This window comes from Rhipicephalus microplus, chromosome 5 (assembly GCF_043290135.1).
Source record: "Rhipicephalus microplus isolate Deutch F79 chromosome 5, USDA_Rmic, whole genome shotgun sequence".
In the NCBI taxonomy this organism is placed as follows: Eukaryota; Metazoa; Arthropoda; class Arachnida; order Ixodida; family Ixodidae; genus Rhipicephalus; species Rhipicephalus microplus.
Window position 1 is genome coordinate 10370095 of NC_134704.1, and position 23955 is coordinate 10394049.

The 23955-nt window shown below is 44.4% G+C and overlaps 2 protein-coding genes across 16 annotated transcripts in view; both read left to right on the forward strand.

Moving 5' to 3' along the window:
- LOC119175028 (MFS-type transporter SLC18B1) overlaps positions 1-8500 on the forward strand; it is a 36716-nt gene extending 28216 nt beyond the window's left edge. For 3 of the 8 annotated variants that reach the window (XM_075894841.1, XM_075894839.1, XM_075894840.1), the window contains 5 exons: positions 552-712; positions 1849-1947; positions 3470-3558; positions 4500-4567; positions 7944-8500. In XM_075894841.1, coding sequence (XP_075750956.1) covers positions 552-712; positions 1849-1947; positions 3470-3558; positions 4500-4567; positions 7944-8278 — 752 coding nt within the window. In that variant the 3' untranslated portion in view covers positions 8279-8500. Of the gene's footprint in view, positions 1-551; positions 713-1848; positions 1948-3469; positions 3559-4471; positions 4568-6960; positions 7039-7096; positions 7211-7943 lie in introns of those variants that run through there. The other 5 variants (XR_005110232.2, XR_012895284.1, XM_037426202.2 and 2 more) reach the window with 5 other exon arrangements.
- Positions 8501-10399: 1899 nt separating this feature from the next.
- Positions 10400-23955, forward strand: part of LOC119175027 (kynureninase) — a 32405-nt gene continuing 18849 nt past the window's right edge. Inside the window, exons 1-2 of one of the 8 annotated variants that reach the window (XM_037426201.2) lie at positions 10400-10738; positions 20178-20344. In XM_037426201.2, coding sequence (XP_037282098.2) covers positions 10476-10738; positions 20178-20344 — 430 coding nt within the window. In that variant the 5' untranslated portion in view covers positions 10400-10475. The other 7 variants (XM_037426199.2, XM_075894836.1, XM_075894837.1 and 4 more) reach the window with 7 other exon arrangements.

Sequence of the window (23955 nt, forward strand, 5' to 3'; positions counted from 1 at the left end):
TGACTACTCTCCACCCATAAACAAGGGCTCAGCCATTATTCTATGCCGTGATCTGCCACAGCACAAAATGCACATAATGACTTATTGACAAAATGCACATAATGACTTAAGGGATGTGCAAGTACATGCACAATACATTGTTTCTGCCTTTATTTTGCCCGCAAATACCGCAAAACCTATTGCAATGCCTCTAAATTAATTTAAAGCAGCGATGAAAATGATTCAAGTGATTGAGCACTGATGACGTCATTCGACAAGTCACTTCACATCTCTATAACTGCGGGAAAAAAAGAATACTTCAACGTGTTATAACATGACAAGAATGGGCATATGTATTTCTCGTTGTTAGTTCTACTGGAGTGACAGTTCGGAGCTTTTGGGTAATCATCCTTATTTAAGTTTACCAAGTTGCTTGAAAGGATAAACAAAAACTTCAGACTAGCTAATTGTCATCGGCTAGCAAGATAAAAAATACTCGAAGTGCAGGGACGTTTTTGCTTTGTATATGAAAGTGGCACTTGTGGTGAAAATTGTTCTCTCCTGTTGTGCAGAGTGCCCAACGAACGACATCGTGCCTCAACAAGAATGTGTGGAGAAGAAGTACTGGACCCTCATTTATGATCTCATATTTATAGTCAATCTTGGCACTGTTACAATAAGTTGGGCTATGACCAGCTTTAACGAACCAACATTGGAACCGTTCTTGCGTCAGGTAAGCATAGTGCAAACATTCTCATAATGAGTATAATTCTTCGCAGCGCAATAACTAAGAAGGGACAGAAGAAAGGAGACAGAGCGCTCACAACTTAAAACGCTTAAACTTATTCACACAACAGTCATGTGCGATCCACATTAACCGCAGTTCAATGTGTTATTAACCATAGTAAGTACAACTTCTCTTTATCTGTTGGAGAAACAGAAAGCATGCCGATACGTCCATCTTTAATCTCTCCCTCTCCCCCTCTTTCACTTCATTTTTTGAAAGATGGATGTGTCGGCACGCCTTCTATTTTTTTAATCCGTAAAAAGAAGTTATCACTATCAAATATTTGTCTTCGGGCGACTGATTTGTTTTTACTCTATTTTGGCGGATTTATGTATACCAAATACAAATGATTTTCTAAAAGATCTAGTGCAGGCAGTTCAAAGTGCCCACTGGACAATATTGAACAGGTTGCAGCGCGAAAGACTGCCCTCAGGTCTCAAGGATGAGCACTACAAAATAAATTAAAATCTCATCGCTTCTAAAACATTGCTGCGAGCGCATCAGTATGCGATTCTCATAGGAATCAAATACATCTCGAGAATATTAAATCAAATAAAAATGACAGCATGCACTCTGAATTATTAACTTGCAGACTTGGTTATGTGTTTTTCATATTTTTGTGTTTGTGCCTTTTTTTTTCTGTGAAAACTATAGTGCAGTAATTAGGAGATAATTTCCAAGTGTCTCCTGTGTGAACTTCTTGGTTAACTCTTGTGTTACACGGTAAAGTCTCGTTGCGTAAACATTTATATTGTAGTACCGAGCCAAGATATGTGAATGTCTATACATGTGGTTGTCTACATATGCGATTGTTTGAAATTATGCATTAGCAGCATAATGTGTAAGAGGGTATACCCTGTGCCAAACAGATGCCAGCCACTTCATAAATATGTTATTCAAACAGCAATAACTGGCGAATACACAGCTGTGTCTCAACATGGTAACATACGAGTTATACTCATTTACATGGAAGCTCAATTTTTCGTATAAATATGTAGATGTTGCGTAGATATCAGTTGTAACTCAAGTTGCCATTTAGTGCTCGAAACTGTAATATGTGAAATGCATATTTCAAATTGCAGTTTAACATGTCAAGCACACAAGTGGGAACGGTATTCACAGTTCAATTTGTTGGATATTCTATCGGCGCCTTACTTGGAGGCCTTTTTGCGAAGTTCAAGGTGAGAAAAAGATTGTTTTTTGAACGTCGTAATTCGCGTGCTCTGCTATCTTACTATGAAGATTCAATGCACTTATGCAAAGTGGTGTGACATATTACAAAGGCCAACATTTGCCCGGATGTGATTAAGACCTGTCATAACTAATAGCGAATGCTTCAACTTGAAACAATGATATTTCTGCAGTCACTATAAGTAATGAAAGCATTTCGCACCATTTAGTACAATTTATTTACATTCCCTTCTTATGTAACACCCCATAGAGGGGCATTTAAGGTTATGAAATGAAATAAAATGAACTCATTAATCCGGAGTGATCAGACGTCGCTAATAAACGGGAATGTCGATAGGTGCTTCATTAAGCGCATTTTTCATTCAGCCCTCTTTATTTGCGCATATGTGTTATTGTTACAGTTAATGTGTATTTTGCTTCACCGTGAGCATTGATAGTTGTTCAAGCAACAAAAAATAAATATTGTGTCTGTTAGATATAAAAGTACCACTAAAAGCAAATAACCGATTTGATATTAAGAAATAACCTATTTGATATTAAGAAGTTATAATTTAGTGCACACCATGATATGTTCCGACCTTGAATTTTATGTATAAGACTCATGCTAAGTGGGTTAAAATATTTGTAATACTATAAAATCTATGTCACTAATACTGCTATCGAGTCTCAATGTCCTAATAATTTGATCACAACCAGTGTATGTTTATTTGTTTGCTTGTTCGTTTCTTTGTTCACAATCACATATTGTGCATTTCTTTCTTACAATGTCGCTCAATTAACCATCTGGCATATGCGTCCCGTTCCAAATCCTTAGATTCTTTTCTCATGACAGTCAGTACTTGAAAATGAATATTGAAATAGGCATGCGACGTTACCAAAGCCTCATGTTTTGCTGCGCAGTGATATCAAGTATTAAGCATTTCGTTTTTCCAGCACTGTCGAGCACATCAATTTGAAACTTTGTCTTATTCTTGAACTCTGCTTAACAAGAATTCTGGCTGTTTTTCGGTACAGACGTTCTTGAACCCATGCACATGTTGGTTTGTGCATGCATGTGAGTGTATACGTGTGAAAGACTTCCATTATTACACTGTATGTCTTCATATTTCGACATTCTAGAAGGATCTTACTAAGATCTGTTTAATTAAGCAAATAGAGACCTAACCCTAAACACACACGCACATATATATATATATATATACTCTTTAATTTAACAGCCTTATGAAAGCCGACAGTTACGTGCACTCATGACACTGTGAATGCTACGCTATCTGGAAAGGATATTTCTGATCACTCCTGTGTTACTTTTGCAGTCTAGGTGCCTAGAGGCTGCATCGCACACGCACTGCATCTATGCTTGCGATTGAATGTGCATCACAAAATTATGTAGTGAAAAGTATATGCATTTACGGGCCCTTTTTTGTTTGATTGCTTCTCGACCTCACTTGTTCTAATGTTACTTTCTGCTTAACTTACGCACAACCTTTTTTTAAAATTCTTCTCCTTTTACAGATGGAACCATTCCTGAACTTTTTCGGAATGTTGCTGTCAACGATAGGGTACATTATACTTGGCCCGATACCTATCATACCAATTCTGCCGTAAGGAAAACTACCTCCGCACTTTATTCACCTCATGCATCTATAGAAGCTGCGAGGTGTCAGGGCCAAAGAGATGTGTTAACCTGATCCATCACGCTACACAAAACGTTAGTAGCCCTTACAGTTTGGAAAATCTTATAAATTGACTAGCAATAACTGTCTAGCTACGAGCAACACATTGTTGTTTTATAAGGAAGTCTGCTTTAAAGCAACATCTCTCTGAGAGGACAGCACTCGGCTTCTTAGAAAAGAAACAACCATGCAGAATTTCTTAAGGGAGTTGCCAAAGTGACACGTAAGCATAGAGCTTTACTGTAGATTGCCGCAATTCCGAGAACATTGTTTTCCACTGCACCAGCATGGCATCCTTCAGCTTTTTTCTAGCATAATTCAGCGTCTGAAATGGCAGGCGCATCCCGCGGCCACCAAAACGTGTCTTTCTCAATCTTTTGCATCAAATTTTCACAAGGTCAGAATTTCACTGATGTGTGCAATCTTCAATGTCAGCTTCGCATGTCTTTCATATCATAAAAAGAACCTTTATTCCATTATTTTCAAATTCAGTGAAGCTTTAATAGAAAGTCTTCTACGTTTAATATGCATGCAGGTATGATTGAAATGATGGTTCATATAAAAGATGAAATCCTTTGTTAGAGGAGCCACCATCTAAAACTAGATAATGTGCAACCACCTCATTAGTTCAGAAAGGGTCTATGTAGCTGCTGAAAGTATTATGAAAGTGTCACGGTGCTTACTTGCTGGATTCTGTGACACACATGACGTAAAAACACTGGTGCCCTATCTTCTTTTGAACTTGCTGTGTTTTTGTCTGAAATATTGGCTGTCGTACGAATGACCATTTCAAATATACTATCAGTTTGATCTGCTTCTCTGCTTTCTTCACATGTTTCAGGAACGTTTTCTTCGTATACGTCTCGCAGATATTCATCGGCCTCGGCATGGCAGTCACATACGTCAGCCCCTACATGCATGCTCTCAGACACACTGTGTAAGCCCATACTTATTACTGTTTCAGTAATCGAGTGAAAGAGAAATTTTATTCGATGCTATCGGTCATGGCATTGGGCTCGTGATTACCCATTCGTTTTGCAAACTTTGAAAGACACCACGTAATAATTCCAACAATCCCAGTGTTACTGCAATTAACTGATGGATTGGATAGAGCACTTAAAGCAGTCATTTCCAAATAACAACATATAATTTATTGTTGTCTCCAAAGCCGAAAGTGTACAGTGCTAGCATACAGAACGGAAACTCTAAGGTTCAAGAAGGAACACGAGAAGTTAAGAGCCACGTAACGTACAATTTAGCAAACAATATTTGGATGGCGTTAAGAGACAGGAAGATAACAGTGTATTAGAAAACAAACAGGGGTAACCGACATTCTGGGTGACATTAGGCACAAAAAATGAACCGGTGCACCATAGAGTTTCCTAAAGCTAACTTGAGGGGAAACTGGTACTCGTTCATTCATTGTGGGAATGACGCGTAGTACACAAATTTGCCTGGTCTTCGTACTTGCGCGCTTCGAACACACTTGTAACTTTGTTTATAGCTGTACTTTATTTTTGTTTCGAATAAAAAAACGGACTATAGTAAACTTTGTGAGTGGATTTGAATTCGTCAGCCTGAAAAGTTCAAGGTGATGAAGTGCAACTGCTAAACCTTTGCCGAACTTCGTATTTAGGCAAAGCAGATTCAGGCCACTCACCGCCAAAGGGAGGCAAAAGAATGAAGACTAGACGAAACTAGCCAAATTTGTGTACTGCCCATCATTCTCATGCTTGCTGAAGAAGCGCCATGCGTCTCCTTTCCCATAGAAACTAGCATCAGAGTTACCTCTAGCGTATCTATAGGAAACTCCATGCCGGGCATGTCACGTAATGCAAAGGACTGCCAACCAATGGTCAGAATAGCCAACATTGGTTAGTGCGACTTAATGTATATCAAGGGAGAGGAGACGTGACCGAAGGCGGCAGAGGGTCACTTATATCTGTGTTGGTTAGAGCAACGTAATGGATATCAAAGAAAAGAAGACGTAGCCGAGGATGGCAGAGGGTCACTCGGATCCATGCTGGTTAGAGCAACGTAATAGATATCAAGGGTGAGAAGGCGTAGCCGAGGACGGCTGAAGTATAAAACATAACCAGCTGTCATAGGATAGAATAATTTGGATACTATTGGGAGGGGCCTTCGTTCTGCAATGTATGTGAGATAGCCTGACATGTCATACTATTGGGAGGGGCCTTCGTTCTGCAATGTATGTGAGATAGCCTGACAATGAGGATGAATACTACTTCGCTAGCTTTAACAATGAGTTCGAGTGCTAGGCGAAGGGCTAGTTCGGTTGCTAATCAATCATAGTACTGTTTAACGGCTCTGTTATAACAAACTTCCATATCCTGAGAAAGTGTCATCATTGTACCCAATATACCTTACACAAGTATTCGTTAAGCATTGGTACTATCAGCACACTGGTAGAAGTGTTATATTTGTTTAATTTGGTGTAATTGATAAGTCTGTCTTCTTATGCCACAGTTTAACTGTTTTAGTTATTGCATTCTTGACTACATTTAAGTGGCACTAAGAGAAAGCAAGAGATTTGCTTAGACTGATGATTTATAATGTTCAAAAATACTACTGCCGGCATGACAGAAAAAAAAATTTGGTCGGTGGACTTTGATTAAATTTTTCACTGGATTCTCTGCGTGTGATGACAGCGTGACGTCGCAGATTTCAATTTTTTTAAGCAAGTGCATTTCTTAGTCGGGGCATGTCAGGCTTATGTCGGTGTCCGCGCGTCGGGAGGTGTTATCTCTCTGCTCTCACAAGCTCTCCCATAGCAACCGCTGTGGGCGCGCGCGCTTATCCTCGCCGCTATCAGCAGGTGGTGCGGGCGGAGTAGCGCAGAGTGAATGCACGCTGACGTGTGAGGTCGCTCGCGTCGCGGAAGCAAGGTGGAGCTCCTGCGTGTGTGGAGAGAGTGTAGGAAAGGGTAGGTGCAACGCTTCACCTCTACTTTTCTCCCCCTTTGCTCTCTCTCCTCCCTGCGCCCTGTGTACTCTCCCGTCGGCTCGCTCGTACGTATATGTAAATGAAGCGCGCGCCTCACTCTCGACCGTTCACAGGCTGATGAATGTGAAAATAAATAGTTACGGTACAAATCCTCGTCTCGTCATTTAAATTACTACGCCGTGTACTCTCAGCTCAACAAATGCATTCGCGTTTCCTTGATATTCCCTTCGGAGAGGTGGGGGCAATTTTTCAAAAAGTTTTGGCCACAGTGGCTAATCTGGAAGAGCACATTTGCGGCGTCTATTATGAAACTACCTCTTGAGGCTTAAAAATATGCAGTCTGATCTAATCCATTTTGCTTCACAGTGAGAACGCTGGTTACCCCGACACTGAGAAAACTCACGGTGTAGTGACAAGTGCGACTTACCAATTCATGGTTTTTGGGTAAGTAAGTAAAATATCTGGTGGTACCCACAACCCAAGTGCTCACTGACAACTTCAGTTTTGCTACATTTGCTGCAGTGCCGTGATAACATCTCCCGTAGCGGGATTTGTGACCCAGAAGCTTGGCTTTCCATTTTCCTCCATGATTTTCGCCGGTTTCCTGGCTTTTTGGGTAAGTTCAGTGATATTTTCACAGATAAAGCTTATTGAAAGCGAGGGGGGGGGGGGGGGCAGTCGTTTCTGTTTTGTTATTTAATCTTACGTATGCGTTTGCAGCATACAGAATCAACTTTGTATGGAAATGCACACGCGCATATAAATATACAGGCGTAAACATCTATTTGTATAATCGCGGTCCACTAGAGCACTATGATTACTAAATATTTGTTAAGGAACTAACCATTCGTGGTGGCACTATTTGCGTATACTAATCCGGCAGCATATTCCACTGAGCTACATTTCACTACGTTCACTTTCTAAGTGGTTTCTAAGTTTTGTGGCAAGTATATGGTTAGTAATACTAGCACCTCCAATACTTTTTCGTCATACTCTCCAAGCAGCCAGCTCTGCTCCAAGGACGCTTTTCATGACGTATACTGCATCTCCTTTATCTTCTGTATTACCTTGGTTTCACGCTTTCGCAAAGACGCAAGAGGTAGTAGCACCAACATCAATGTCTTTTATTATTTATCACGGGAACGCCGCAAATACCAAATGAACGGGCAGTTAGCACGCATGAAGCAACAAGGCACATGGTTGGTTTTTGTTATTCCAGGACTTTTTGCCTGCCAAACGTCAGCTTTTTGCCGCGTGACCATTCTCACGAGACATTGCACTATTTTGCCCTAATAACGTGCGGGACTGCGGGAAGCTGAATTACAATGCTTCTTCTTTTTTTTTTACAGACCATCGTGACGGGTGTTGTGTGGTTGCACCTAGATTACTCACTCTGCGGCAAGAAGCGACCACCGGAGTGTCCAAAGCCTTCTACGACAGACGAGGAGGACAATGTGCAGGCAGAACCCTGCTCTTCGTGACGCTGCAGAAAAGTGCATCTGACATTCACGCTTGGTCTACAAACAGCAGTGTTCGTGTTGTGTACATAAGAAAAACTGGACCCATGGAACGTCATGAGTGGTTTCAGGAAACAGCGACGACGTTGTGCGTAACATGTGCTGAAGGGAACGCGAATAAGCGTCAGCTATACATGCACATGTTTCATGTACTAGCAATTGAGTGAAATGTTTCAACGCGACGCTGTTTAAAAGCTAATTGAGCATATATTCTGCTATTGGCGTAGGCGTCACTGGTTGCGAGCGAAAAATTGCGGAGATTGCAAATAAGGTTCATCGGTTCGGGCCGGAACTGATTCAAGCATTTTGCGTGGCAAGCAGGTATTCGAACACAACGCCACGCCAGTGCTAAAAACTGTTTCGAAAAAAATAAATAAATAAACCTGCAAGAGGTTTTTTGTTTTTGAATCTGCCATTACAACCACATTGTCAATCATCATAAAACAAGGTAAAGGCATGCTAACACGAAAACAATAGGGAATAACAATATACGATCGCGCAGACAAAGAAACTAGACCCAAATTCATCTGTGCATGTGCAGCTTAGTGCCACCTTCTTAATCCGGCACACGTGAGGTATTTAACTCGTCAGGCATTTTATTTGTTCTTAAAGTACGTTAACGAAAGGCTGGCGGGTTTTTTTGATATTTTTTTAGATTACAGCCCCATTTGCAATCATCATAAGACAAGGCTTTCACATGAGCTTCCACTGCTTCAGATATGTCAAGCCTCAACTATTAAACGCGTTTTTTTAATTCTTCTGTTTGCATAAGACTGGGCATTCATTGAACTTTGGCGCGCATTTACACTTTGGGCAATGTATGAAAGGATTATGTGCTGAGTCTCGCTCCTTGTGCTTCATCAGTCTCTGATTAACACGGTAGGCCATTTTCCCACTGGCCGCAACTAAGAGGAACCTTCTTCAAGGTGTTTCATGCAACAGTAACTCAAAAATTTTATGAACAGCGTTTTGCCGCAACTGAACGAAATCAACAACGTATGACATTTCGTCACTTGTGCACGCATTAGGCTATTTTTCATATCGCGTTTAACTAGTTAGGTAGCCAAGATCAATTATGCAAAATTTGATGATTAGGGCCAAGTGCGTTTCTTCAGTAGTGGAGGTCATTCCAAAACGACCAGTCCATTTTTTATGGCAACGTACAAGCTGTGTGGTGGTTTTTCTGGCGTTCAAAGAGCCTGCGAAATATAAAATAAAATCAAGTGACTGTACGCGCCCATGCGCTGCCGAATCGCAGCGCTCTCAAGCATGTTTCGAGCGAAACAGATGTCTGCAAAACTGAAAAAAATACAAACAAAAAAGAAAGCAGAAGTGAAAAGAACCAGTTTGAATCTGCATATCCCCCAATCGCCCTTCCTTGTTTCAAAGAGCTAGCGAAAAAGCCACGTTATCAAGCATGTCAGGTCCACAATGACCAACTAAAATGACTTTTAAAATCTCAAGTTTAAATATATTGTCTCCACTGCCTACTACGTCTTCATTCATTAGCCGTGGGTTACCCATCTGCCCGGTCTGCCCCCAGTACACAACCGCAACATAGGATATTCAGTGCACTGGGCACGGTCATATTTGTATTTAGTACACGGTACAGCGTTTTCTTTGGTACGTGTCAAGCTGTGCATCGTGCAAAAGGTGGCCCGTACTTGGCTTGTGTTAATTTCACCTATCTTTTCGATGATTTCCACGAGCTTATGTCTTCTTCCTATGACAATATTGCGGAATCTCAGCTTGTGTATATACGCAAACTTCATATTTCGTGATTACATTCAATTAGACGAAAGATCCGACTGCAGTTATGTTGAATATCGACCACGATGGCCTGGAGCACTCGGTCGTGTGTGATCGTGTTGTTGCGCTATCCATCTGCTGCTATGCTATGACAAACACGCCCAGTCTTCAACTTTAGCGAGATTAAGCGAGGACAACGCGGACGCAGCATGCACGGGACCAAATTAACTGGAACAATTGGGAAGAGGTTTTTGCACTTCAGTAGGCGTAGCCAGGCAGACGATGATGATGACTGCCAACGTTCGCACATGGTCGCGCCAAGCCTTGTTGGGCCTAGCATGTCACGTTATGGCTCTCCATCGGCATTGCGAGTGACGTACCCCGGTGGTCTGTGGTTACTGTGCTAGACAGCTACAGCACCCCAAGGTCGCAGGATCGAAACCCAAGGCCACTGGGGGAGCTTATCGATGGAGGCGAAAAATGCCAGAGGTCGTGTATCAATAGAGCTAGGTTCACGTTAAAGGCTGTCGAGATTTCCGTAGCCCACCATCGCGGCGTCCCTCGTAATCGTATCGTGGTTTTGGGACGTGAAACCCCAACAATCGTGAGCGAGAAATGGGCGCCAGATGCCGCCTGAGCAGGCGCGAACGGCAGCTCCTTATCGCACCAGCCTGCGTCGGCCGTGCCCTTGCCACGTCTCGGTTATCGGCGCCGACGGCTGCACCCCGTCGTAAAGACGTCGCCGACTGTATACTTTGCCGAGCCTTCCTTGCAGTGGCCTTCCCCATCCGAACAGCCTTTCACGAGCTTGAGACGCCAGACGACTCCGCCGAAGGAAGAGAGGAAAAAACTTTATTTGACGAGCACCATCAGAAGCGGTGAGAATGCTACGCTGCGTTTTATTGTCTGCATTATTTGGGTAGCTTATAGTCGCTCTTCGATGCATCCGGTATGGCGGTCATCCGATAGCTGCTTAGTGGAAGTCGTGCACGCAATTTACCCGGGAATTAGAGAATTAGTTCACGCTTCTAAATTGGCTTTCTCCTAATTAAATCGGTGAAAACTAAGCCCGAATTAAAAGCTGGTGATCTGCCCCTTGCGTCCGTCAAAATATTACGGACTTGTACAGAAGGTCACTTCTTGATAAAGGAGCCGTCGACACAGACTACGTCGACCATTCATGTCCAGATTCTTCTATTTCAAAGCTTGAGCTGATCAATCGCATGTATGTAAATTCCGCTGTACAATTGTACTCAATTGTACTGTACGGTAATTTAGTTCAGCAGACGCCAAAACAACTGTGAGCTCTGCTGTAGATTTACGCACCTTGAAGGAACCTCAAGGGAGACATCAAATCGGTTTAGGTAGATAATGTACTCGTCCAGAACCTTGTTTCCATTAAATTCGCAATCATATTTCTTTTATTTATTATTTTGTTTACTAAAAAGGAAATGAAGGTCAACCTCACGTTCAAATTTCGCGCCCACACTTGAAGACGTGATCGCTAGAGTAACGTCCCGAACAATAGTTTTTTTTTTTTAACTTCCTATGCTTAGACCGTGTGTACGTTAGAACAGCCTGCTTGCATCTATAGCAGGGAATGATTACGTGCGCCCTGCCAGACATCCTCAAAATCTCCGACGACACGGCTTTTGGTGCGGGAACCTGAAGGCGTCGTCTAGAACCTGTTTTTTTTTTTTTAGTTTGGCGTGTTTTAACCTACAAAACGCCTTCTCCCGGTATGTATGACGCTTTTAGTATTGTAAAATTGTAATTTACTGATGAGAAACACATCATCGTTCCCTTTAGAACCCCTTTAAAAATAGCTTACTATTCCTTGAATGGCCACCTCTATGACTATTGTCCGCCACGGTGGATAAGTAGTTACGGTGCTCAGCTGCTGACCCCAATGTCGCGGGTTCGACTCCGGCCGCGGCGGTCGAGTTTCGGTTGTGGCGGAGGCGGAAATGTTGTAGGCCCGTGTGCTCAGATTTGGGTGCACGTTAAAGAACCCCAGGTGGTCTAAATTTCCGGAGCCCTCCACTACGGCGTCTCTCATAATCATATAGTGGTTTTGGGACGTTAAACCCCACATATCAATCAATTCGGTTGTGGCGAAACGATAGGAGGCCCGTGTAGTGTGAGATGGCAGTGCACGTTATAGAACACCAGAAGTCGAAATTGCCGGAGCCCTCCGTTGCGGCGTCTCTCATAATCTTATCGTGGTTTTGGGACTTAAAACCTCAGATATTATTATATTATTATTATTAGTAGTAGTAGTAGTAGTAGTAGTAGTAGTAGCAGTAGTAGTAGTAGTAGTAGTAGTAGTAGTAGTAGTAGTAGTAGTAGTAGTAGTAGTAGTACGGCTATTATTGTTTGATCTTCGAGGTGAACTAATGCAGGAAACAATGTTGCTGCCACCTTATCACCTTATGAACCAACTCGCCCAGCTACAAGTTTTATTTATCAACATCAGCAGTTAATAAAGTATCAGCCCATCAGCGCAATCTTAAAGCAATAGCGTTAAAGAGACCCTACGACAGAAAACGCGCTCTCGGCGTCGGCGGCGATGCCCGTCAGCGAAAAACCCTGATGGTGCGAGAAAAAAAAAAAAGAAGTCCGAGCTAGAGCCGATATTCATCCCAACGATGCCCCAGCGCAAGCGCGTTTCCCCTACGGCGGAAAAGACGCGACTGGTCACTTCATTTCGTAGGCTTCGCTACTGACAATGCCGATAGTCTCGGCACATGCCAAAATCCTAACGAAACGACAGAGGGCAGCACAGCAAAATGATAGAGGTGGTTTCTGCGTGGCAGTCGAGTATTCACCGAACATCTTCAAGCACAAGTTAAACGTTTCATGGTGGGGCACGGAGCTGCTTTGGAAAAAGGGCTATGATTTCGCCACGTCACCCGAGCAGTCGCGTTATCATGTGTAATATTGCTTGGAAGAAGCGTATACGATAGCACCGGGCGCCACTCCCGTGAATTGCGTAACGAACGAGTGGGTGGTTTTAAAGTTGGTGCACACGTTGCAGGAGTCTCAGCTATACAATTATCATGAGTCATTCCATCAACAATGTGTACCGCTACGTAACAATGTCGTTGGTGTTTAACGTCCCACAAACAGTATTTGATAATGAGAGATGCCGCAGTGGAGGGCTCCGGAAATTTCGACGAAAACCAAGTTAGGTACACGGGCCTCAAGCGATATCGCCTCCTTGGAAAATGCGGCCGCTGAGGCGAGAATGTGTACAGCTATGTAGGTGCGCATATTGCCTCACACACAATTAGTGGGTACTGAGGAGAATGTCGAGTATACGGCATAGAAGGCACTTCGCAACTGTACTTCCATGGTGCGCCTGAGGGGAGTTTACCACGACTAGTGTCACGCGCACAAGCGTTCCTTCCCTCACGGCACATAGTTGAGGCGTCCACCGAGACGATGATGATGATTTGTGGAGCCCCAAAACCACCATATGATTATGAGAGACGCCGTAGTGGAGGGCTCCGGAAATTCAGATTACCTGGGGTTGATTCTTTAACGTGCGCCCAGATCTGAGCACACGGGCCTACAACATTTCCGCCTCCATCGGAAATGCAGCCGACGCAGCCGGGATTTGAGCCCGCGACCTGCGGGTCGGCAGCCGAGTATACCTTAGCCACTAGACCACCACGGCGGGGCCCACCGAGAAGCGAAGTATATGGCAGGCGAATAAGAAAGGGACGCAAAGACAGCCCGATAACGTTATCACGTTACACTCTTAAAGGTGAAATAATCATCCTCCAACCGTCTTTATATTGATATAAGAAGCACTTTTGAGCATACGCTGCAGTGATACACTGCGTATCTGAAGGATATGCCAATTAGGAAAGCAGAGGTAACTCTTGAGATCTATATAGGCACCCGCTGCTGTTACAGAATAAGATAGTGTTGGATATGGTGTTATGCAGATGCCTGGTATATGAAATCAGGCACGTCTGACTATAAAGCTGCGCGCAGAATCGTAGGCAGAAATAAATCCGGGGAATGCGCCTCCCTGATCAGAAATGGGTCTGGGCCGGCATATGTGGTCGAGTGTGATTTCAAAACAGAAAAAAGTAAGAAAGAAAAAAATGCGTGGGGGGGGGGGGGGGTGCACGGGTCCAGCGTACCGCACTCTGGCTACGCCAGTTCTCGTGATCCCTTTCAAAGTTCGTCTTAGAACAAAAAGAAACATGGCGAAAATTGTACGTGCTCAGGCAGTGCTCACAAGCCTATTGTGGCTACATAATTTTTTTCAGACGGTACTGCAGTAAACATGAATCACTACGGAATACGACACTTGAGATGAGCTTATTGGCTTGCCCTCAAAGTGAAAATTTCTGGCATTCACAGGCTGCCGCATTCCATTGTACGTGGATTGTGTTACGGTCATTGAAGAATTCAATATGTTATTTTTTTACTTCTATCGTGACTGTATTTTTTCTCACACGAAGTAACTTGTTTTTTTTTTAATTTCTTTGCAAAAAATTCAAGTGATGAAAGCATTGGAAACACTTAAAAATATTGGAATCTTAAATTTGCAAGTAGCGGCTTTGCCTGTGGATATTTTATATCTTCCAAAACGAGATATTTTTTTGCTTTAAAAAAACCTTTCTGTAGGAATCGTACGCAGAAAAAGAGACACGCGCGGTAAGCTGCATTCTTGTGTCTCTCATTTTCCTGTTTGCTGTCGGTTCGTTGGTGCTTGCTCGAGGTTTTAAAGCGATAACTTTTGTCGCAGAAAATGCGGTATGGGAGTGAATGTTGTTATCCGCGAACTGAAAATCGGCGTTGTCCCCGTGATTTCCCTCCCTCTTTGCCGTATGTCATAACTAACGCCTTTGGCTCGTTCATTTCTTTCATTATTATTATTATTATTATTATTATTATTATACTATTGTTGTTGCTGCTGTTATTAGTTCAGTGATATATGTCTTCGATATCACTCTTCGCGCTTGTTGTTGGGTCTTCGGGCAAGAAGGGTGGTAAATGAAGGCCTCTTTAGCCGGCTTACTTATATATAGTCAAGGCTTTCCGTTTATCGAGCTCTTTGCAGTCACTTAGCGGACAAGTGGCAGCTTCTAAATTTTTTAAGATTGACCGATAAGCGTAATGACTTCCACAAGACGGAAGTACAGCGTTGCCTAAAACGCGCAAAACTGCGCGAAAGTTGAGCAACTCCCAAATGAGAAGTGCAACGATCTCATGAATAAGTTTGATTTCCAGCGTGACTCGCGCTGTTGTGTACGCCCAAATCAACGAACAGCGGATAACTCGAAACCAGATTAAAGCTGATTTGCGGTTGTCATTTGTATAAAATGTCTACCTTGATCATTTATCTCCTCACATTCATCTTAGAAATCAGGCCGAATAGAATACAGAAAGCATGCTTGCACTTGCTTTCTTTTTTTTTTTCCGACCCTACTCACAAACCGTATACTGAGTTACCGATGGCAGAGATACAGAGCCACGGCAGCGTTTTATTTACATTCAAACCAATAAGGACCGAATGCGAAAACGATGATTAATACGAATGATTATTGTTCGTGTTTGATGTCTCAGAAGCACCGTTTCGTATGAGAGACGGCTGTAGTGGAGGGCTCCGGAAATCGCAACTACCTGGGGTTCTTTAACGCGCAACTAAATCTGTACGCGGGCCACAAGCATTATCGCCTTCATCGGAAATGCGCCCGCCGTGGTCGGGATTCGATCCTGTGACCTCTTCGGGTCAGCAGTTCAGCACCTCAACGACTGCAGTGGTTCGATGAACACTGAAATGCATTGCAGGAATATACGGAGTTTATACAATACGCGGAAACAAATTAAAGCAAGCGCGGCATGGAGCTGATGGCTGATAAGGGCCTTCTTTACGAGAAAGTAAAACCGACGTCATTTTCGGCTCATACGAGACGCCTGCAGGTAAAAGGTATATAAACATGAGCCGTATTACAATTGTGAACTATGCGTATAGCTTCAGAAAAGCCTGTGTGAGGACTAGTTGGAACATACTGCACGTAAAAGCTGCACTGCAAATGTGGGGACGAAAAACCGGACTGACACAGCGACTCGAGCAGTTTTTCGTCCCCTATACTTTGCAGCACAGCCTTTATACCTAGCTTCGATGCTTCGTTTGCCCCCTTTTCATCATTGCATTGACTTATTCGATTAAGTGACTAAGAATCTGAAGTACTTGTTAGCCACACGCACTCACTATGTTGATATTTATTAATGATAAATCTTATTGCGCAAGCTCGCCTGCAGCATACAGACTTCAGATCATGGTTTTTCGTCTTCCAGATAAAATCAGCCGAAGACATGCTAATATACTGCACCGAATTCGCCTGGGCGTCGCCTTCACTCGCCACTACGCCCACCTAATCAGCCGTGCGGACAGCCCGAATTGTGAACGCTGACAAGTGCGCAAAGCAATAGCTCACATATTTTGTGACTGTGCATTATACGTGGCGCAAAGAAAAATGCTAACTGCAACGTTGGCAAGCCTCGGACGAACACCATTAAGTGAAAGCCACATATTGTCAGCAATAAACGACCAAACAGTGTCAAAAACTGCTACAAAGGCTGTTCTAGACTTTATAAAAAGCACTGGACTAGAAACTAGACTGTAGGGTACTATGCTAAGTGGCTACTGTACGTACGCACCATGGTGCACCTCTTCTTGTCCCCATCATCACCCTTCATCCCTCCTTCCTTCCCCCTTCCCTTATCCCCTGTGTAGAGTAGCAGGCTAGAGCGAACTAGCTCAGGCCGACCTCTCTGCCTTCTAATAAATTCTCACTCACTCACTCAGATCATGGTTTAATATTTGTTCACAAGCGCGGCGAAGCTGCCTTTGTACATTCTTCGCTACGCGTACGCGTTCGTGAAGCATACATGCGCAGCGTACGAGCACACTGCAGCTTTGGGCACTGTGAGAGAAAACACCGAAGCCGTGTCTAATCAACGATTACTTGTAATGTACTGATATGAAAGTGACGTATTGCATCGCTATGGAGATATATTTCTGCTTGACAGTTTAGTGCTGCTGTGAACAATTTTGTTTCTGTGAACTCCCGTTAATGGTTATACATTCTAAAAAAAAGATCTAGTAAAAAGGGTGTCTATTTGTCTTGCCAAAATAATTTTCAACCGCCTTGCTTGCGCTTCCGTTTTAAGAAAACTCAGTGCGGGTCACTTTGCTATCAAGAAAGCTATGTCCCGCTGATAACGCGCATGTCGTTCGTGACCTGAAAGTGCCTGGCGCGCGGCGCTAGTGCTAGGAAAAGAGCGCAATTAAAATAGTGATGATAATTGTTGTGAGAGAAAAAGAAGCTAATTTTACTCGATATTTTAGTGTACGCAATGAACCTTGAAAAGTCACTTAAATTGTCCCGTTCTTGTTTGCTTACGGTTGCACGTCTTTTGCCGATGGCTCTGCCAATTTGGTACACAGAAAAAATTGGCCATGCGCAGCTTGCTGAATGTTTCCACAATGCAGCGGTAACGCCCCCTTCCATTATTATTATTATTATTTTTTGTGGCGAAGCTCTTCAAGGTGTGGGTCAACAGTCACCTGTATGTATGCATGTATGTAGTAACCACCTCACAGCATATCCACGGAGTGAATGATGATGAGTGGGGCGAAGCTTAGGAGGGTTTTATCGGCAAACCGTGAATCATCCGCTGCCCGCGTCCGTCCGTCGTCTGTCTATTTGACGGACAGACATGGATGAACGGAAGCGCGGAAAGACAGACGGACTAACGGACGAACGCACGGACGAACGGAAGCGCGGACGGACTGGCGGACGCTTCGCCTCACTCATCATCACTCACTACGAAGATATGTTGTGATCTTTTTTTTTCCTTTTTTTTTGCCTGCCAAACTTTTTAGCGCATTTACGGCGAACAATACAGTGAATTGGACACAGACAGGCAGAAATCGCTCTACTATGCTCGCGTATTTCGCACTAGGTCCTATCACAATACTAACCTTGATCACTGGCGTTACTCAATTTGCCCGTTCGAAGTGTGGAAATCAGCCGTTTCTCGCCTCGCCTTCGATCAGTAGGCGTGTGATACGCCCTTGCGGAGCACTTGGCGAGGTGAGTGTACCGCCCCCAAGGACGCGCTGCATTTCTGGCGTCGCAGCCAGCCGGTTCTGAGACAACTTGTCGGCTCGCCACGTGCAGGCAGCCGGAAAGTGGCACTCGCCGCCGCGACAGCAACAAAAAGCAGGCACGCGCGCGTAGCGGTCTCGCCGCTTTTGCGCTTCCCCGGATATCGCCGACGAGCACACAGCTGCAGCGACGAATCCGGGATCCAGCTGGAGCACGACAGTCCCGCTCCCAAAAGAAACCTCCGTTGCGGCGACGCCGGGTCGGTGAGTGGCTTCGCATGCGACGCCCGTGCTGAGGAGGACGAAAGTATTCGTTTGTTTGACCGCGGCTCTCCGTTCGTCTGTGAAACAATCTCAGCTGTCTTATTGCGAACATGACATCGCACTATGTTAGGGAGCAATTTGAAGTTATTTCGTGGGTAGCTATGAAATGTGTGCAGGTTAAGCGCACCCGAGAGCAGCAGTTGGCTGGTAGCAGTTATTCTTGGTGGTCGTAAAAGAAAGTTTCATCATAAGGAAAACGCAGGCGTGAAAAAGCGGACAGGAGAGATCAAGACGGCACTAACGCCGAGGAGATAGTCGGTGTTTGTGTTGTTTTGATATCTTAATTGTACTTGTATTCCCCCGAATGCGCTATTTGATCTGCGTGCAAAGCGATACCTTAGAAATGAACCATATGAAAATACATGTAATGTGTTCAATATTGTTTATTTCTATCCCGTGCGATGTGTGATGTCATGTTGCGTTTAAGTTCATACAGTGTGCACTGCACACGCCAATGCAGGTCATTGTATGTTAAGTAGGCGTAGACGGGACGATGTTGTCATGACCAAAATGTTATGGTAGAGCACACATTGCTGTTGTATATATATAAAGAACTAGTGGCGCTCTTCCGCGCTATATGTGGCCAGTGTTGGCAGTAACGCCGTTACCGGTAACGCGTTACTTCTTTCGGTAACATAGTAACGTACTCATTACTATTTCGTAACTGTAACGGGTAATGTACTTACATTACAATTTTTCGGTAAACGGCGGTGCCACGTTGCTCATTACTTTTTCATCTTGTAAGTGCCATTTTCCCAGAGCTAACCCCAATCAATTATGCTGTCGCGACGTCAGACGGCTGTCCGCCTTCAGGCTTTGACAAAAAAAAAACGAGGGTGGAATCGCTTTTTTCTTAATGCGAATGTATTTTTTAGTAGGGCTATGTCAGGCGTCTGTCGGTGTCTGCGCGCCGGCAGGTGTTATGGCTCCGGTCTCACTGCATCTCCCATAGCAACAGCTGTGGGTGCACACGCTTATCCACGCCCCTAGCAACCGGAGCAGGTGGTGCGGGCGGAATAGCGGAGAGGGAGTGGAGAGGAGGAGCGTGATTGGCGTGTGAAGGCGCTCGCATCGCGGGAGCTCCGTGTGTGAGGGCAGTGTAGGAGAGGGTAGGTACAGTGCTTCGCCACTCTTTCTATCGTCGTTTGCTCTCTCTCCTTACCGATCGTCAACCATAAGCCGGAACTTATCGAGTAGGAAGCCGGTAAGGCATTTCTGCGAAGTGCTACGTTCTGACACGATTACTCTGAGGGGGCAACTCTCCTTGTGAGTCTTTGCACTAAAGAAGACCTCAAGAGTTCCAGATTTGCTGTTCGTGATGTCCCTCGCCAACTTTTATAGGCTCTTACTCTAGCCTAGCTTCTTAGCCTCACTTTTTTGATTTTTGATCTGGACGCTTTCGCTGCTTTGGAAGACAGAGCTCAACGCTTGAAGCGCTTTCACCCTATAAAGGTTCCGAGCAAAGACGGCGAATTCACCTTCCTTGTCCAATGGGAGAACGCATTGCGAGTTCGTTTTCAGGTATACGACGCAAAACGACGAACAATCGGACACCCTTGTTCGCATAAAGGTACATATAAACCACTAGACACACACCTATCTGCGCTTTCGCCCACCCAGCAAAGGAACGCTTCGCGTTAACCACCAAGGGGCCAATACATCGACTGCGATCGTAGAACTATAGCTTTTAGCCACGCCGTCTTTTCTACACCATTTGCTAAACACCTTTTTCGTAAGTACAATATGTGCAAATATATGATGACAGCGAGCTTTGTGGTCAAGCGAAATGGAGCCGGCTTCGGCGTTGAATGACTGACGCGTATTTGAGACACCCCTTTTGTTTTCTATTGCAGCAGTACGGGCAGCATGAAGAACACGCCGCGACAAGAATTGCTGTCTTTAGCCAAACAATGGGAGTTGAAGCCCAACACCATCGAGTTTGCACGGCGCCTCGACAGCGAGGACCCACTGCGTTTATTCCGAGAGCGGTTTAGCGTCCCCAAGATGGCTGACGTGTCTGTCGGTAAGTGTGAAACTCATGATTAGGATTAACTTTATTGGTTGCTAATATGTATATGGTTCCTAATAGGTAAGCGTCTTTGCCTTCTTTAACCCAGGCTGTGAAGTAACAGCGCAAGAACTGGCCTCGTCCAGATAACCGAAACGCGGCAGCGGATTGTCTCCGTGATCATAGGCGTGCGCATAGTGGAGGGAGGGGGGAGGGTGTTGCATAGGGCGGCCGTGCCCCAAGTCGCCTAAGAGGGGGGAGGGGCGCGATTCTGCTATGGACTATGACATATAGACTATAGACATATGGGCACCAAACGGGCGCCAAGCTGATGTTTTCCTAATTTTGTATATTGCAACGTGAATTACTGACGCCATGAAACATCATACGCATCAAACCCACCATTTTCATGCGTGCGCGTCTGCCGTAACACTTTTACAATTTTTAAAATAAAAAAAAAACACGAAGGTTAACAGTCCAGTATGGCAACACTGCAGTCCAACCGTAAAATAGTCTACTCTTTACTAAGTTGGAAAGGGGGCGCTGCGATTAACCTTTGCCCCCCCCCCCCCCCTCGAATGGAACTCTGCGCTCGTTATGACCGTGAACATCCGCGACTGAAGAAATAATCCTACTCTTTGTAGATACTGGACATATACTCACACAATCTATGTTCTCCAATGGCGAGGCCACCGACCGAGCGCATATACATAGTGTAGCAAAGTTGACAGCTGGGCTAGTTGGTGCGGTATTTAAAGCAACGCAAAAGACAGGATAAGGAGTGGACCCTACGACAGTTTTCGCGTAACGTCGCACTTTCTGTGCTAGGTAGCCCAACATGGCGGCCACCATTACCTCATTAGAGAGTGTCAGTGAAGGGGGAGACGGAGTCACTCGGTCCTTGGAGCTCTGCCTTCTGCTAGTGAGCCGCACCAAAGAAAACATAGAGGAACACGAGGGGCACTGACTCTAATATGTTGTCACCATTTGAGCTCATGCCGCATCTCAACTAGCAGCTGGGGCGCCACTGTGAAGTCAATACAACCTATGTATTGGTGACGCAAGTCCGGAGTGCACATGCCTCGGTCTTATTACCTGCAAGACTTATTGAGCATGGTCAAAAAAACGCTGCCGATCGGCAGTCGAGGCTCCCGAGAACACGCGAGCCTAATATTGTAGAGCAGCACGTGGCCTGGATTTCACCATAAATTCTCAGTCAGTTGAAAATTGCTTCCTCTGCTCTCGTCAAATAATGCTACAAGCTCAAAGATCACTCCCCACAGCGCAGCCGTTGTCTGATTTGAGCATGGCGCACTCGGTTTACTGGGACCGCCGCTGGAAGCCGCGACCTGTTCACGAGTGTGCGTGCGATCGCACTGAAAGGCCGCGTATTCAAAGAAAAAAGAAACAGAAAGAAAGAAAGTGATCAAGGTCACGAGGCACGCATGACGTAGCTCCTTTCCCCGTGCGATATCCATCCCTGCTTAGCTTCCAGCACTTTCGTCGGAACGGAAGAAGAGATAATGTTATTGCAGCTTGTGACAAATAGTTGTAATTCCGCCAGTACTGCATGGACGGATTCTAAAAATTTTTTGTGGCGGTGAATTCGTGAGGAACTAATCCTTTGATGAATCCATTCCATGGCTACTTAGGAAAGTGGTGCAGGTCCCCCTTACAGCGGTACCCGACTAAGACGTGCGCCAACTTCCAACTGTTTTTCTTTTTATTGATAAGGCACATGCCGTGAAATTTAGCCCAAGCGCCCCCCTTCCATTTCTCGAAAGACTAAAAACATTCTACCCTTTCCCTTCATTTCCTTCGCGTTATTTTCAGTGTTTCACACACACACACACGTGCGCACGCACACACACATATATTCATTGTTTTGATTCACCCAACAAGGACGAATGAGCACAATAAATGTATGTGTATTCAATGAAGCATTCATAGACGCATTGCTGTGCATTCTTTATTAGCGGCTCTTTCTCCGCCATGATCAATTATAATCCGCGACCGAGCAAGGGCGCCCGTCAGATTTTCTTATTTTATTAGAACCAAATTAAATTACTATCCCCACATTACCAGGTTCATTACGACACCAAAACATTTATCCAAAGTAAGCTTTACAACAATGTCACTGAACAGTGACGCATGTCATACATTGAATAATTATCATTAAAAACCATTGCTGAGAACATCTTTTCAACACGCTCAAAATAAAAACTTCATAACTTGTGAGTGCAAATATAATAAGAAATGATCTCACCCGCTTTTAGGCGGTTTGCCCATGCGGCCATGAAACTAAGACGCGGTCGACGAGGGCCAATATTTTTGGAAATGCCAGTTTCGCCCATATGGTGAAGCAATGAATGCAACTGCAACAAATCGGAATGTTATAAGAAGAATGGCTTGCTCACGAGACCTGAAAAGATTCAAACAAAACGCAAGCGTCATGAAATGTGGCCTCGCTGTAGCGAGCGACGCGATCTTTCATGCAGCGTATCTATAGCTTCAACGCAGTTCTTTGCGGTTAGAACAGAATAGAACAGATCTGTTGTGAGACAGCTTGTGAAAATGTGTATAAGCTGTCTGCTGATACCCTCTAAAAATATCCTCCGGCCGCGTCCTTCGCTTGACGGAGACTGCCGGCTCGTTAGATTTCTGCTTGACCGGTGTTCGCAGGCAGCGCTCGCACTATTTCACTCACCTATAGAGCATATGACACGCTAGTGATGCTATCGATTCGCACCATATACAAAATATGACGGCGACTACGACGACGAAAATGCACCTAGAGTTCACCCATATAAATTTCCTTAAAAATTTACCAACGATTACGATGCCTAATGTCAAATATGAGCGGACCTGTTCAAAGTATTTTGTTGGAGGAGGAAGAAGAAAGAGAATAAAGGCAGGGAGATTAACCAGGCACATGCCCGGTTGGCTACCCTGCCCTAGGAGAGAGAAAGGGAAGTATAAAAATGAGAGACGAGAGAGAAGGAAAACACAAAAAAATTGTCGGTAAAAAAAAATGTTGGTAAAGTCGTTCGCGTCGGCGCAACACGCTAGAGAAAAACAGAACTGGTGGAAAGAAGCCCAGGTGGTCGAAATTTCCGGAGCCCTCCACTACGGCGTCTCTCATATCCATATGGTGGTTTTGGGACGTTAAACCCCACATACAATATCATAATCAAGGTGGGAAGTTAACTGTTCTTGGATTGTAACATGATCAGCAGACATTGATCGCTATTATCATCATGTAAAGCTGCAGAGCCAGAACTTTTTTCTGGATGAGAAGGAGGGCTTAGTTGGTGAATGTATGTATACACAAGCAAAATTTAAAATTTTCGAAGAGGGAGAGGTTTGAACGCCCTCTTTACTGGCTATGCCAGTGTGTGTGGCCATGGCCTTGGTAAAAAAAAACAATGAATGAAGACATTTGACTGAGGAAAGGTATGGAGCACACTCGTGCACCCATCAGATGAATGGAGGGGTGGCTGCCCCGCCCAAATCTGCCCCATAACATAAACAGACCAGTCTTTTCATTCTATTTTTTTATACTGCAGTGTTATGCCCATGCTGGTTTTTCAAGATAATGGTGGCCGAGGACTCCTGATGTTGCATTC